This window comes from Phocoena phocoena, chromosome 20 (assembly GCF_963924675.1).
Source record: "Phocoena phocoena chromosome 20, mPhoPho1.1, whole genome shotgun sequence".
Lineage (NCBI taxonomy): Eukaryota > Metazoa > Chordata > Mammalia > Artiodactyla > Phocoenidae > Phocoena > Phocoena phocoena.
In genome coordinates this window covers 57,515,318-57,530,001 of record NC_089238.1, presented here as the reverse complement: position 1 = coordinate 57,530,001, position 14,684 = coordinate 57,515,318, and the positions used below count along the sequence as shown (strand labels likewise).

At 50.9% G+C, this 14,684-nt stretch overlaps 1 protein-coding gene across 1 annotated transcript in view; it reads left to right on the top strand.

Moving 5' to 3' along the window:
• ZCCHC14 (zinc finger CCHC-type containing 14) overlaps nucleotides 1–12,359 on the top strand; it is a 55,920-nt gene extending 43,561 nt beyond the window's left edge. Inside the window, exons 4-13 of the mRNA XM_065898884.1 lie at nucleotides 1,009–1,080; nucleotides 3,736–3,845; nucleotides 4,574–4,668; nucleotides 4,750–4,804; nucleotides 5,820–6,099; nucleotides 7,588–7,679; nucleotides 7,984–8,111; nucleotides 9,347–9,487; nucleotides 9,571–11,055; nucleotides 12,304–12,359. Coding sequence (XP_065754956.1) covers nucleotides 1,009–1,080; nucleotides 3,736–3,845; nucleotides 4,574–4,668; nucleotides 4,750–4,804; nucleotides 5,820–6,099; nucleotides 7,588–7,679; nucleotides 7,984–8,111; nucleotides 9,347–9,487; nucleotides 9,571–11,055; nucleotides 12,304–12,359 — 2,514 coding nt within the window. The remainder of the gene's footprint in view (nucleotides 1–1,008; nucleotides 1,081–3,735; nucleotides 3,846–4,573; nucleotides 4,669–4,749; nucleotides 4,805–5,819; nucleotides 6,100–7,587; nucleotides 7,680–7,983; nucleotides 8,112–9,346; nucleotides 9,488–9,570; nucleotides 11,056–12,303) is intronic.
• Nucleotides 12,360–14,684: the final 2,325 nt, after the last annotated feature.

The following is a 14,684-nucleotide window of genomic DNA, read 5'->3' as shown; positions in this document are numbered from 1 at the left end:
AGCAAACATGCTGGGCCGCTTCTCAGAAGATGAAGGCCAGCGCGGGGTGGGAGGAGAGCATGAGAGTTGTTTGGTGTCTCCAACCTCTTTTCTCTAAATCAGTGTAAATACAACGCTTTCCTATTGGTGATAAAATACACTCAGTCATTTTATTTCCCGACTTGTAATCCTCCAACGCTCCTTCTGGATTTTAGGGTAAACGTCCTCGTTCATGGTTTAACCCTTCTTGTTATGGACCCTGCTTCCCTCCCATCTCATCCTGTCCCCTCTGTCCTTCTCGCGCCTTCTGAGTTCAGCTCACGCTTTCCCCGGTGCAGGAAAGCCCTCTGCCCCGGGGAACTTACAGTCCATTTGTGGAGTCATGAACTAAAACTGCTGCTGTCGTAGGTGCAGGAAGGGAAAACAGACACACCGGGCTTTGTAGAACTTCCAGAAAGACCTTTCTGATGTTTTCTCCCCGAATTCTTCCCCCGCCCCCTGCGATGGAGGATGTTCCCCGCAATTCTGGTACTGACTGCCCTGGCCTGTGTCACCCCCCCAGTTCTGTCAGATTCCTGAGGGCTGGGACCTGGCCTCCTCCCGTCAGCACGCCCCCAGCACTGAACACGTATGGAGTACTTACTGTTTGGATGAGCTCGTTTCCGGTAATTTCTTGATTCCACATCCACAGTTGCGTGGACTGACCTGAACACGTGAGGATGATGTGCTCACACACATACTCGCAGTCGGGGTCGGCAGGGACTTTCTGACGCTTTGGGGAGCAGCTTGAGTGATAACACTGATCCTTGAATAATTGCGCAAAACAGGAAGTTAAGCTTTAATGCACTTGAGTTACGTGAACATTCTTTCTGTAACAAGCCAAGGGGTACATAAACGCCCCATGCGAGAGGCGCACTAGGGCTTGTCCCACTACCGCGCCTGTACCGGCCACGAATCCCTGGACAAGTGTGTTGGGAATTAAGTATGTGGCGTCTGTTTTTAAGGTTTGTTTGTTTATTTGTTTTTAAGGTCTTGTGGTCTGATTCTTCAGTAACATCAGTAACCAAATCTTCCTCTGAAGTGACTGAATTTATTTCAAAGGTAAGGTGATTTAAGGGCTCTTACAAAAATTAAAAGGGTCTCATTCCCCACGGTCCACTGGACTGCCAGGTAATTTCCGTGGTTGCAGCCTTCAGCGGGTGCAGTGCCGGGGATTCGTGCTCCAACAGGGCGAGTGGCCCTCAGGGCCACGGTCCACATTCCTTCCGGTTGCGGAGAACGAGATGGGACAGAAAGATGCGAGTGTGAAGGTGCCCAAGGGGTGTTTGGCTGGTGGTGGTTTGTTACAGCTCAGCCGAGGCTGAGTGAGGGGCTCACGTGGCGGCAGTGGGCAGACACTTCACCTTTTTCCACCTTATTCCGTTTACATATTGAATTTTCCTGTTTGTTTTTATTTTTTAAAGTTGAAATACAGATGACGTACAACCTGTTTGGTTTAAAATTGATTCAAAAAATACCGTTTGAACAAGCTGCACTACTAAAGAATTACTTCTTTACCCCCACGTACACGTGTTATATACGTAGACACCTGTGTGTCTAAAGTCCCCTGGCCTGGCCTGTGCCGGAGCAGTGAACCACTGTCTTTGCCGCAGTTGTTCAGCTGAAGCAGTCACCTTTGTTGTGTGGAATAACATAGCTGAAGTGTCTCCAAAGTTGGCTTGCAATTTAATTATGAAATTAAGGATATAATCCTGTAGGACAGAATCGAGTTGATGGATCCTGTTTGAGAAGCTTGGGCAGAAGTTGTTTGAGTGTGCCTCTTATTTAGGCCTGCCATGCACTGAAGGACGCCACAGTGCCGTGCTTTCTAGGATTGATTAGTGATCCTCCCCGGGGGTTCCCTGTTTCCTCTGCACCACTTAGAACACTGAATTTCCTCTCCTTTGTGCCTATCCTCTTGTCTTGTGAAAAAGCACTTCTCTGGACTCCGCTGATGCCGGCCGACTTTGCCACTCTTTTGTCTGGGTGTTTGCAGTGGCTGATACTCACCTGGCTTTGGGTTCTCTGCCCTTCCTGGTCTCTGCCTTGCTGTCTGTCAGTAATGTTGGAAACTTCTTGTCCATTATCTCTTCAGATATTTCTCCTGCCCCACTCTCTCTTCTTCCGGGCCTTGAGTCATGTGTACGTGACCCCGTCTTCAAGTTTACTTACGTTTCTCCTCAGCTCTACCCAGGTTGCCGACGAGCTGTATTCTTCGTCTCTAGTACCATGGTTTTGGGGTTTTTTGTTCTTTTGTTTTCTGTAGCTTTTCCGTTTGATAACGTCTTTTAATAGAAAGTTTCCGTCTCTCTGATGACATTTCCCACTCGTTCACGCATGTTGTTCATGTTTTTAAACGAAGTCCTTTAGTATGTTCAGCATAGTTATTCCAAGTCCTGTGTGATAGTGCCAACATCTGGGTTATTTTCCAGTCTGGCTCCGATGATTATCTTGACGATAGATCGCCCCCTCTTTTTCATCTTACAATTTTTGACTGAACGTTAGACGTCACGTCTAGAAACTAGCCTGCAGACGGGCCTGCTGCTGCACCTGTTGCACCAGCGGCGGGGCTTCAGGTTGGTCTCGTCGGGAGCGGGGCTGGGTTTGGGTTTTGCTGTTGCACCACAGGCCTCAGGTTCCTCCAGGGAGGCCTGCTGCTCCCTTGAGCCTCGAGAGGAGCCTGGAGTAGTCTTGCTCCACCTGCGGCACAGAGGGCGTCTCCCCGCTCCGTTGACTCCTCCCTCCCTGGGGAGACTGCTGTTACTTGTGGCGTGGTGATGGATGCTCGGTGAGGGTCGGAGTGGTTCCCTGTCCTGCCGGTGCAGCCCCAGCTCTAGCCACGGGGTCGTGGGGGGCCTTTCTCAGCGTCCCGGCCCCTTCCTTCCCCAGCAGCAGCTGACTCGGCTCAGGAGGGCTTTCTTGCCCCTTCCTTGGGGCCAGAGGGGTTGTGTTCTCATCTTCCCTGAGAAGCAGGGTGTCTCTGCCTGTGACCTGGTGCCGGGAGGACTTTCCCCTCCTCCTCCAGAGGCCTGAAGGCCTTCTGCCTCCGCCCCAGAAACGGGGGCTTTTGCTTGTGCTCTGGGAGCACGAGCGGTCTCGCCCCGCCCCCGGCGGCTTGCGGGCTTTTTGCTTTGGATTGAGAGCGGGCTCCAGGGAAAGGCCTGCGGGCTTTCCAGCCTCAGCCCCAGGGGCAGCCGCCCCACCCCTGTGCCACCTGTGCAGACTCTCCCAGCCTCCCCGCCTGTGGAAGGGAGCTCGGGAATGAGGACACAGGCCCCCTGCGTCTGGGCTCCGGGCTGACTGCTGTCTGACGCACACTCAGCCTGTGGGGAGGCGCTCATCCCAGCCGATCTCTTCTGCCTGCCTGTATGGCAGCCATCTCTCCCGCGGGCTCTGCCACGGCTGAGACAGTTCACGTGCCCTGTGTCCTCAGAGGGGCAGGTCCGTCTTGGAATTCGGTTCACATGGTGGCCTTGCAGCTCAGCCCTCTGCTGGGCTCAAGAGCAGGCACGGCTGTGTGGAGTGTCGAGCTGCTTCTTGATGTTGTGGTGGGTTGTTGCTCCCTGCGTCCCACGTGGACGCAGAAGCCCAGGTGGCTCCCAGAATCACAGCAGCAGGTGTCAGCAGCCAGTACCTGCCCAAGTGTTTCCCACAGTGAGGAGTTCTGGTTCTGTAAGATGAATTGTGACATACTTCCTATGCCTTTTCGTCTTTCAGTTATCTCAGCTGTGTCCTGAAGAAAATTTGGAGAAATTCATTCCTTGCTTAGCTGGCCCAGATGCATTCTATGTAGAGCGAAACCACATGGATCTGGAAGCGGACCTGAGGTAATGCTCGTCACCCCACCCAAGGCCACGGCGCGGGCGGCCGCCGATGGCCCTCTGTGGCGCGGGCGGGGCCCGACGTGAGCTGCCCAGGCATCTGAGGGGCTCCTCAGGTGACATGCGGTCTGGATGGTTCAGGTCTCCTGTTTGCCTCTAGGGGTTTTCATCAGTTATGGAGAATTTGAAGGATGTTAATAATCTAGGCGTGATTTTGAGAATATATAAGTGAAGGAATTTCAAAGTGTATGCCACCATTTAATGTAATTTTGACGGTCTTAATGAAATAAAATCTGCCTCTGCCCTGTAGTTGAAAGGATAAAAGGAGGACCTAATAAAAAGTCTCCTGGGCCCAGTGGCTCTGGACCCTTGATGACGTCCTGGCGCGTTGGTCTTGTACATGCGCACAGAGGGCCCCGGGGACTGGGGCCAACATCAGCGTGCCCCCCAGCAGCTGTGACGGCCCCAGCGGTGCTCATGGCCCGGGTTGTGGGCCCTGAGAGACTCGATTCATACAGCGTAACACAGTGTAAGTAAGGAAAAGGGGCACCAGGAAACAGTATGAATCGCACCAAGAATAAAACTGAAGAAGGCAGGAAGAATATAGGTTAAGGCACTTCGGTTTAGTGTTCCTCTGCTATATATGTCTCTTAATTGAAAATTAAAATTTCTCTCCCAGTTACTTTTTGGTAACACGTTTTGATGCTGATAAAACCACTCTGTTTCATTTCTAGGTATTTGGCTGCGTTACCTTCTCAGATATTAAAAAATGACCACGTTAAGAAATTTTTCAGCACTTCATCTCCCACCCAACAGCTTCAAAGTCCAAGTGAGTTTGTAAAATATAATTGAATAAAAGTAGAACCATTTTTATGGTCTGTAAATAAATTATACCTATTTTAACTTGTAGGTCCTGGCAACCCTTCCCTGTCTAAAGTCGGTACCGTGATGGGCGTGTCTGGAAGGTGAGACTTCTACCGTGTAACCAACACATTTCCAGTCAGCCTTATTACAGAGCTTACTTTTCATTTTGTGTAAAGAGTTGTTTCTAGAGTTAAGTCACTCTTGATCTTAGTCTTGAATAATAATATTGAGAGAAGAATTGGATAGAGATAATCCACTTTTTGATTTCTTAAAAAAAAAAAAAAAAAGTGGTTCTCGGAGCCCCTGGAATTAGAATTCCCAAAGACCCTTATTGCAAATGCCAGTTTCTGGGCCCTGCACATTCTAGGAAACCAAAATTTCTGAGAATCTTCATTTTTACAAGCTCTTGGGGAGTGATTAAGCCCACGAAGGGCCAGAGTTGCTGCTCTGGAGGTCCCTCTGCCAGCACGGGGCCCGACAGTGATGGCGGCAGTGCGCGGGTGACAGACAGATTGCACGTCTGGACTGACAGCCAGCATTAAAATGGGCTGACATCACAGACGGGGCGTACACACGTGCGCGCGCACACACACACACGGTTCCGTGAGCTCTAGTCAGGTAATGAGGTCTTTGAAGGTGCTGACTTCCTTCACCCTCTGCCTGGTGTGTGTAAACATGTAATATGTCAGTTTAGTGTGGAAGGGGCAGGGACAGAGGGTGATGCTTTGGTCCTTCAGCTTTCTAGAATTTACTTTTCAAAAAAAAAAAATTAACGAATATTCAAGATTTTGGAGTTTTAATATATGATTATCAGTATCATCCTGTGATAGAAGCAACAGAAAGAAACTAGGCAGCAAAGCCACAGGTCTGGTGGCGACACACAGACGCGTACATATACGTAACATGTACACACGTACTCAAGTGCAGCATCTAGATGGGTACACACACGTCCGTGCACGCACACGTCCACACCTTCAGACGTTCACCCCAGGGTGGTGGTGGCAGTAGCTCTGGCGCCAGCAGTGGACATGGCTGCAGATGCAGTCCAGGCTGTAGGAGCTGGTCCTCGGTGGAGGCCGTGGTCTTTTGAAAACTACCTGTCTGCTGTCCTCGCAGGCCTGTGTGCGGAGTGGCCGGCATCCCGTCGTCTCAGGGCGGCACCCAGCATCACGGGCAGCACTCGGCCAGCACGTCCGCCTTGCCCCACTGCTCACACGCGGGGGGTGCAGGCTCAGCTCTGGCCTACCGGACCCCGATGGACAGCTCGCCCGCTATCTTGATGCCTTCCAGCCTGCAGGCCCCGCAGACCCAGGAGCAAAATGGGATTTTAGACTGGCTTCGGAAACTGCGTTTGCACAAGTACTACCCCGTCTTTAAACAGCTCACGATGGAGAAGGTACGTTGGTTACTAGCAGGCAGCGAGAATGTGCTTGTTGTCTCAGGTAACCCGTCATTCTTTGGACCTCATTCCTTCATTCCTAGAGGAACTGAGTTGGGTTTCTGCAGCGTGTGTGTCGTGGAGGTCATACCACCTGGTCCTCAACACCTGCAGATGCGCGTCCCCACAAGTCCCGTGAGCTTGCTGGAGGGGCCGTGGATTTGAATTTGGAGGCTACCTGCAGCTGAAGCAAACGCTGGATCACAGTTGTCTGTGAACAAACAGCTTTCTTAAGATAGTTTGGGGTCTTCCCAAACGAGACGCTCACTGTCTGTGACTGAGGGCTATGTCTCCAGCAGCCCTTCAGTGGGTAGAGGTAGTGAATTGTGGGCCCCGCGTCCCCCTTTCTTAGACGCCCCTCAGCGTAGCCTTTTACAAGAGCCCAGTGCAAAAGGGTTGTCTGATGACCTGCCTTCATGTAGGCTCTTAGAGCTAAAGGAATAGATGAATTTTATGTCTTTCAAGAAATCCTACATAGCAGTTATCTTTTACAATACAGTTTTGACAAGGAGCATTTTTTCACTGTTAAAAAATTCTGAAATTTCTTAAGTTTCAGTGTTAATGGTAAAAGTAAATCGGACCTGTATGTGATGTTTGAACTCTGAGCTCCCCCTGCTGGATGAAGTGACTTGGTGCCTTTTATCTCTGCAAACGTTTCGTTTGTCCAAAAATCTGCAATTGAAGAATCTAGAAATCAAGCTTTTACTGCTAATAAAAAACACATTTTAAGTAAATTTTCAATACTCTCAGTTTAGGATTCACAAGTCTTAAAAACAACAGATTTTACTAACCTTGGTCATGATCAGTTGAAAAAGTTTTAGCGTAATGTATGAGTTGAAAAGGCTAAGATCACAAATCATGTTATGGACCGTTGTGAGAACCAAGTATCATCTTTTTTCTTAGAATGAGGCCAGTGAGTTAGGTCGCCGTTCAGTTTGGATGGCATCTACTTTTCTGGATCATTGGCTACCCAACAAAGTTGCTGTTGTCCCTAAAATGACCATGATCTCAAGAAAAAAGAGCCACTAAAGAAGACTGCTCCTATCGCTGGAGGGAGAGCCCCGGGAGGGGAGACACTTCCACCAGCTGCATCTCTGCAGCAGTTGAGACGCAGAACACTGTTTCAGTCTCCTGCCCGCATAGCACGGACCTTCCAGGTGCCCAGTCTTCACCCAGCTGTCACTCGGACGCCTGTGCTGAAGGCTCAGTGGGCACAGCCCGTGACCCTCGGACGCACAATGAGCGTCTTATATTTTGGACCCTGGACACCAAGTCATTTAGCAAGTAAATGTTTGACAGCGATCCCCAGTCTTTTATTATCTACTTAAGTTTGATCTGTTTACATATCCTAGAGGTAGAATACGTTTATGAAATTAAACTCCAAGTTCTTTGTCTTCAGAATCCTAATTAATTCTCACACTTTGTAATTTGTTTCTTCTGTGGAAGTTTCTGAGCCTCACGGAAGAAGATCTAAATAAATTTGAATCCCTCACCATGGGAGCAAAGAAGAAGCTCAAGACTCAGCTGGAGTTGGAGAAGTGAGTGTGAGATTGTTTACGGAATGTGTCTTCATTTTAGTTTCTAACATGCGGAACAGACGCTAGGACTTATTACTGCTGATTGCTTATCAAACCTTAATTAATGCTCTTAAGATTCTACAAATGTGGCTTTGGTTTGCTAGGAAGGACCCTTTAGAGTGAATCTGAGAAGTCAGAATGCGTTATCTTCCACCCTGGAGATTATTTTGGCGGAAATCAGCCTTATTAAGTAGAGACTGAAACGCGGAGAGGCTCTGCAGCAGAACTGAACGCTCGCTTGTTGCTGTGCTTTCCTGTCGCACAGGGAGAAGTCAGAGAAACGGTGCCTGAACCCCTCGGCCCCTCCCCCAGTCAGCAGCAGCGGAGTGGCCCGCGTTCCCCCCACCAGCCACGTGGGGCCTGTGCAGCCGGTGCGAAGCAGCCATGCTGCAGGTGGGTGGGGCCGGGCGCGCCTGGACCTGGGACCCTTCGGAGGAGGGCCAGGCCGCAGGTCACGCCCCTTTTCCCTTTCTGTTTCCTAGTGCTTAGAGTTACTTTTCATTATTTTAGTTTATTTTATTTTTAAATTAATTAATTAATTAAACTTTTGGCTGCGTTGGGTCTTTGTTGCTGTGCGCGGGCTTTCTCTAGTTGCGGCGAGCGGGGGCCACTCTTCATCGTGGTGCGCGGACTTCTCGTTGCAGTGGCTTCTCTTGTTGCAGAGCACGGGCTCTAGGCTCGTGGGCTCAGTAGTTGTGGCGCACGGGCTTAGTTGCTCCGCGGTATGTGGGATCTTAGTTCCCTGACCAGGGCTTGAACCCGTGTCCCCTGCATTGGCAGGTGGATTCTTGACCACTGAGCCACCACGGAAGTCTCAAAATTGGGACTTTTCTGTTTCCATTTTCTCATACTTAAGAGTTACTTTTCATTATTTTAGCTTTTATAGTTTCTGCGACAGGAAAATAGAAGGGACGTTTGTGTTAGGAGCTGGAGACTGGTGACTCGCCTGAAGTGGTTTGGGCAAAAGCGTTAGACCCAGAAACTGCTCTGGTGAAAGGGAGAGAGTAGGAAGTATGCAAAACAGATGAAAGCCTCTCCCCCCCCCCCCCCCCCCCCCCGACCATGGCAGGTGTGGAGGCGGTTTTAGGCCATCGCCCTGCAGGTCCATCCTGAAGTCCCTGATGCCGAGCCACCAGCCTTCCTCCTCTTCTCCCTGCCGTCCTCTCCTCGGCAGGAGGGGGAGGGTCACGGTAACAGCTGTTCTGCTGTTTTCCTCATGCACTAGAAATACCAAGAGTGACAGTAAACCAGGAAGAAAAAATGTCATTGCATCTTTTCAGTGCTTATTTGACTGAAAAGGTCTTATGTCCCCGGTCCTCAGAAAACGGAGGTGTCTGTCTGTGGAGTGCGGCTGTTGTAGCACCCGGTGGTTTGGGGGTCCTTTTCCTGTCCTGCAGCGTCTGCTTGGGGAGGCTGAGAGCACGGCCACGTGTGCGTCTGCCGCCTGGCGGGCTTGTGAGCCTCAGCCCTGTATGAATAGGGACAGGATAGAAAATGAGCCCGATAGGCATGCATGCGGGTGGGAGGGGAGGGCGCGGTTGGCGCCGGCTGGCACAGCCCCCGTCGGCATCCCGTGGCTCGCGGACCTAGGTGCCACCTCCGGGCTGTCACCTGTGCCTTCTCCGCAGCGCTGCGGGTGGAGGTGGCGCAGCCTCCGCACCAGACGGCCCGGGAAGGCAGCTCCTCCGAGTGTTCCAGCTCCTCGCCCAGCCCGATGGGCGTGCAGGCCCGGGAAGAGAGCTCGGACAGCGCGGAGGAGAACGACAGACGTAAGCACGCCCCGTGTGGCTCGCGCTGTGCCGCCCCGCCCTGGTCTGCGGAAGCTGTGCTGACGCTGTTTCCGCCTCTCTAGGTGTGGAGATCCACTTGGAGGGCTCTGACAAGGAGAAGCCGGTGATGCTGCTGAACCATTTCACTTCAAGTTCCGCCAGGCCCACAGCCCAGGTCCTCCCCGTGCAGAACGAAGCAGGCTCCAACCCGTCGGGCCACCACCCGCTGCCCCCGCAGATGATGACGGCGGCCTCGCACATCGCGCCCATCCGGATGCTGAACTCCGTGCACAAGGCGGAGAGGGGGGGCGCGGACATGAAGCTCCTCTCGTCCTCTGTGCACTCGCTGCTGTCTCTCGAGGAGCGCAGTAAAGTCTCCGGACCGAGAAGCGGCATCAAAGTGGACAAGAACTTTGGCGGCACCATGATGGACATGCTACCCGCGTCCACCCCCCATCAGCCCATGCAGGTCCTTTCCGGACTCACCGAGAGCAGCTCTGTGTCGCCCACTGTCTCCTTTGGTCCCCGCACCAAAGTCGTCCACGCGTCCGCCCTCGACAGGGTGATGAAGCCGGCACAGCAGCCGGCCCTGGTGGTGGAGACCAGCACTGCTGCCGCAGGGACGTCCAGCACCGTCTTCCATGTGGCTCGGCCACCCATCAAACTTCTGGTGTCTTCATCTGTCCCTGCAGATTCTGCCGTGTCTGGGCAAACCTCCTGTTCCGGCAACGTGCAAATAAGCGTGCCCCCTGCCATAATAAACCCTCGGACTGCTCTGTACACAGCCAACACCAAAGCTGCCTTCTCTGCGATGAGCAGTGGGCCCGTGGGCCCCCTGCAGGGCAGCTTCTGCGCAAACAGCAACACTGCCTCTGCCGGTAGCCACCCTGCCACGTCCTTTGCAAACATGGCCACCGTGCCCAGCTGCCCCGCCCCCAGCTCCAGCCCCGCGCTCTCCTCGGTCCCCGAAAGCAGCTTCTATAGCAGCAGTGGCGGCGGCGGCGGCGGCGGCGGCGGCGGCGGCGGCGGCTCCCCCGGAAACCTCCCCGCCTCGGCCCAGAACCACCACCACCACCACCACCATCAGCAGCAGCCGGCGCCCCAGCAGCCCGCGCCCGCCCCGCTCCCCGGCTGCGTCGTGTGCACGTCCTGCGGCTGCAGCGGGAGCTGCGGCTCGAGCGGCCTAACTGTCAGCTACGCCAACTACTTCCAGCACCCGTTCTCGGGGCCGTCCGTCTTCCCCTTCCCGTTCCTGCCGTTCAGTCCCATGTGCGGCAGTGGCTACGTGGGCGCCCAGCAGTACGGCGGCGGCGCCTTCCCGGTCGTGCACTCGCCCTACAGCAGCGGCGTGGGCCCCGAGCCCGTGCTGGGCGGCCAGTCGGCCTTCACCGTCCCGCCCGTGCAGAACTTCATGGGGGCGGCGGGCGTCTACCAGGCCCAGGGCTTGGTGGGTAGTAGCAACGGCTCCAGTCACAAAAAGAGCGGGAATCTGTCATGTTACAACTGTGGGGCCACCGGTCACCGCGCTCAGGACTGCAAGCAGCCGTCCATGGACTTCAACCGGCAAGGTAAAGGCCCCCGAGGTGGAGAGCTCCAGACAGGAGCGTCCTTTCTGTGAAAGTAATAGTCAACTTCCTTTTTTTTTTTTTTAAAGCAAGCAAGAAGTGGTTTTTCAAATGCTCTCTGAAAAAGCACGAAACTCTTGATGGGCTGTGCAGCCCCCAGAAGGTCTGCTTTGGTTCTGAGACTGTCTCTGTGGTTTCAGCCTGCTTCTCATTTTAGAGTGTGGCTCGCTGGCTGTGGCCCAGTGGCTCCTTGGCCTGTTATTTTTGTGCCACGTGACTGGGGAGGAAGCATGGGTGATTTAGTGCCACCGCCGCCGGTGTTTAACTGAGAACCGAGGGCGTGGCATGCGAGTTCAGGCGCTACAGGTGGAACTCGCTGTCCCCGCTTCTCTTCCCCCGTCTAGAGTGGCCGTGGCCATGGCCGTGGCCGTGGGCGTTGTGTGGCGGCTACGTGGTGTCCTTACTCTCTGTGCTGCATCTTCTTCCTTCCCCCTTTGCTACTCACTCTTGTCTCCTTTAGTCAAGTGTGTGTCTGCTGTCGTTACCACACCAGGTTTGTTCTTGCTGTTTTCCTTGGAAAGATTAGGCTGGGCGTTGGGAAAACTGGTCCCAGCCTGCGACTGCTCACTGTGCGACCTTGGATAGTCAGCCACTTGCTTTCTGGAGACTTTTGAGGGTTGTTCCAGACCTGCCTGTGCCCCTTAGTCACCTGGAGAGCTTTACAGACAACTTGGAATCAGGTCTGGTGGCAGGTGGAGTGACTGTGGGCCCGCCCTCCCCCGTTGATAGAGGTGGTGCTGCGTCTCCTGACGCAGCGAGCCCAGAGGCCTGTGGTGGCGGCCAGGCCTCCCTTGCCCTGTCCCAAGGAAGGGGGCCAATACTGTGCTGTCTGAGCTCCCAAAGAATGAAGAAACAGACTGGGAACTCTTCAGTCTTTTTCACCCCTTCTCTGATTTGATAAACTTGTTAAGATAATGTCCAGCCTGCGGGGTGGAGCCAGGGGAGCTGGGAGTGGTCAGAACAGGTGGTCTGGATAGCCAGCACCCAGATCTTGACCAGTGGCTCTGGAAGTGACTTTGGACAGGTCGTGGCAGTAATTCTATGGTGATTCAAATTTGATCTCTCTTTTCTCCCCTCCAGGTACTTTTAGGTTGAAATATGCCCCTCCAGTGGCTCTGGAAGTGACTTTGGACAGGTCATGGCAGTAATTCTATGGTGATTCAAATTTGATCTCTCTTTTCTCCCCTCCAGGTACTTTTAGGTTGAAATATGCCCCTCCAGCAGAAAGTCTGGACTCTACAGATTGATATTTTTCTCTGGCAACAGGACACTATTAAGCCATGGAGACCTAAGGAGAATTAAATACAAAACTGAGAAGTCTAGTTGCTGTTGAGCTCAATCTTTCTAATCCAAAGGTGCTTTACTTTCCTAGACTGGATAGAAAACCTAGCGTAGGAGTGCATCAAACTCAGTTTTATTGCCAAAATCCTAGACGGGAGCTTGATGTCAGGACTGGCCTAGTGGGTATCTCCACTGTGGGTGAAAGTTGGCCACCTCCACCCTTGGTTGCAATGCAGAGACCTCCCGTCTCCTGAAGAGCATTGCCGTAATTGGTCCTTCTAGGCTCACACGTAATTCCAGGGCAGCTACGTGAGGTTGGAATCGAGAACTGAAGGTCGGAGTTCTCCAAGTGGAGTTCTACCAGTCGGACTCTTGACACCCCTGGTGAGGGAAAACGTCGCCTTTGTTCTGTTCTGTTCTGTTTCGTTCTTAAAGTGGTTAGGTACTAATCTCTGGGCTTTTTAAGGATTGCACTACCGAAGAATGGAAACTGATGTCCATCTCTGCAGTTCTGGGAGACAAACTCCCCGAGACCGGTCAGTGCAAGACGCTCAGAGAATCCGTTCTTAGAGTCCGCACCAGCAGGCTACATGATTTAGTACACAACAGAGATTTTAGTATTTCCTTCCCTCCCTAAAAGCACTTGTAGCAGTTTCAGGGTTTTTTTTTCTTTTTTCTTTTTTTTTTTCTCCTACAAATAAATTTAAACTACATTATTAAATAGAAATAGTTACTTGCAACAACTTAATTTCTAAAAGGGTCCAAGTCCCAGAGAATCCCTAGTAGTCAAAGCTTTGAGGACACCTTCCTTCCCAGCCCTTCCGAGCTTTGAGTCCTGTCGTCCTCCACCACGAAGGAACTCTGGCAGAGACGCGATAGCAGCACACCTCGTGAGCGGCACTGATGGATGCTGCACATCCTTAGCCAAGTTTGCAAGTTCTTTTATCTCCCATGGACTTCCCAAGGACCCCAAGGCTCACTGCTAATGGATTCACACTTGAGACAGACATTTCAACAACAATAATACAGTCCTATAGTCTCTGAGCAAACGATTTGAAATTTTCTCCTGTCAACTTCTTTTGTATTAGGCTGTGTATCAATAGTTAGTTCCGTTAAAAATTACCTGGAAAACTACAATAGAAAGTGGTAAGACTCTGAAAGAGAATACACTGACAGGACAGAGCTACAAGATCTGCAGAAGTCTAGTTTTACCAAGGTGGGAAATAAAGTCCACCACACAGCTCTCAATTTCACCCCATTGCAATGAGAGCTTTTGGTCCGAAAGTTAGGGACTTAAAGCTTCCAGGCTAAAGGGAATTTTCTGCTCAAACAATATTGTTTTAAATGCTAAAGCCTTCAATATTAAAATATTGATTGGTAAGGTCTTGCCCAGGGATTTTCCAGTTGAATATTTATTTAAAAAAAGAAAATCACAATACTCAGACCACTCTTCAAATGGGACAATCAGCCTCATGTAAAATTGGTGTAAATCAAAAGAATCCCCTAGAATTTGAGGCATTGTGATGTAAGCCTTCAAATTTTGAGATCAGTTTCCTGCTTCACGGAAACGAAAGCAGAAAGTTGTTACATTTTTTTAATGAAAGGCTTTTAGTAGAGTTTTTAAGAGTTTTATTTTAGTAGAGTTTTATTTCTATGCAATGCAGAATTGACAGACCTCTGTATTCTTCTCTCTCTTCCTGGTACACAGTATTACATACAGTTTTGAAGTAATGATGCTTACAACAGCATTTTGGGGGAATGTTACATTGATCTCTTAAATTATAAACACTACAAAATGTCAAAATTACGAGAACTGACACAACTTTGCCTTAAAGAGTACTAGACTGGAACTTGTCATTATTATGTTTAAGGAAGACTTAGAGTGTTCATTGATGTTTACGATTTTAATATTTCTGAAGGCCGTTACAGTGGCCTGGATATGTGCTGAAAGCCAAACTTTTAAAATTTTTGGTTTTTTAAACAAAGAACTATTTTAAATAAATCCTATTTCATTCAACACAGTGAAACTGTTGAAAACCGTCTCATGACAAAAGAAAAAAATCATATTTAGGTTTTTCGTTTCAGTGGTCAGCATTGGGGAATGAAAGTGTGTCTGTTGTTACCCTTATAACTGTTTTGATAAATATTAGAGGTTAGCGTTAAATACGACAAAAAATTAAAACGAACTTCAATTTGAAGTATGACATTCAAATTGAGGGAGATAAGTTCAGACATTGTGTGGCTGTGTTCCAGTCATCAGAGTCTTAGGGAAACTTCCAGCTGTCTTTGAA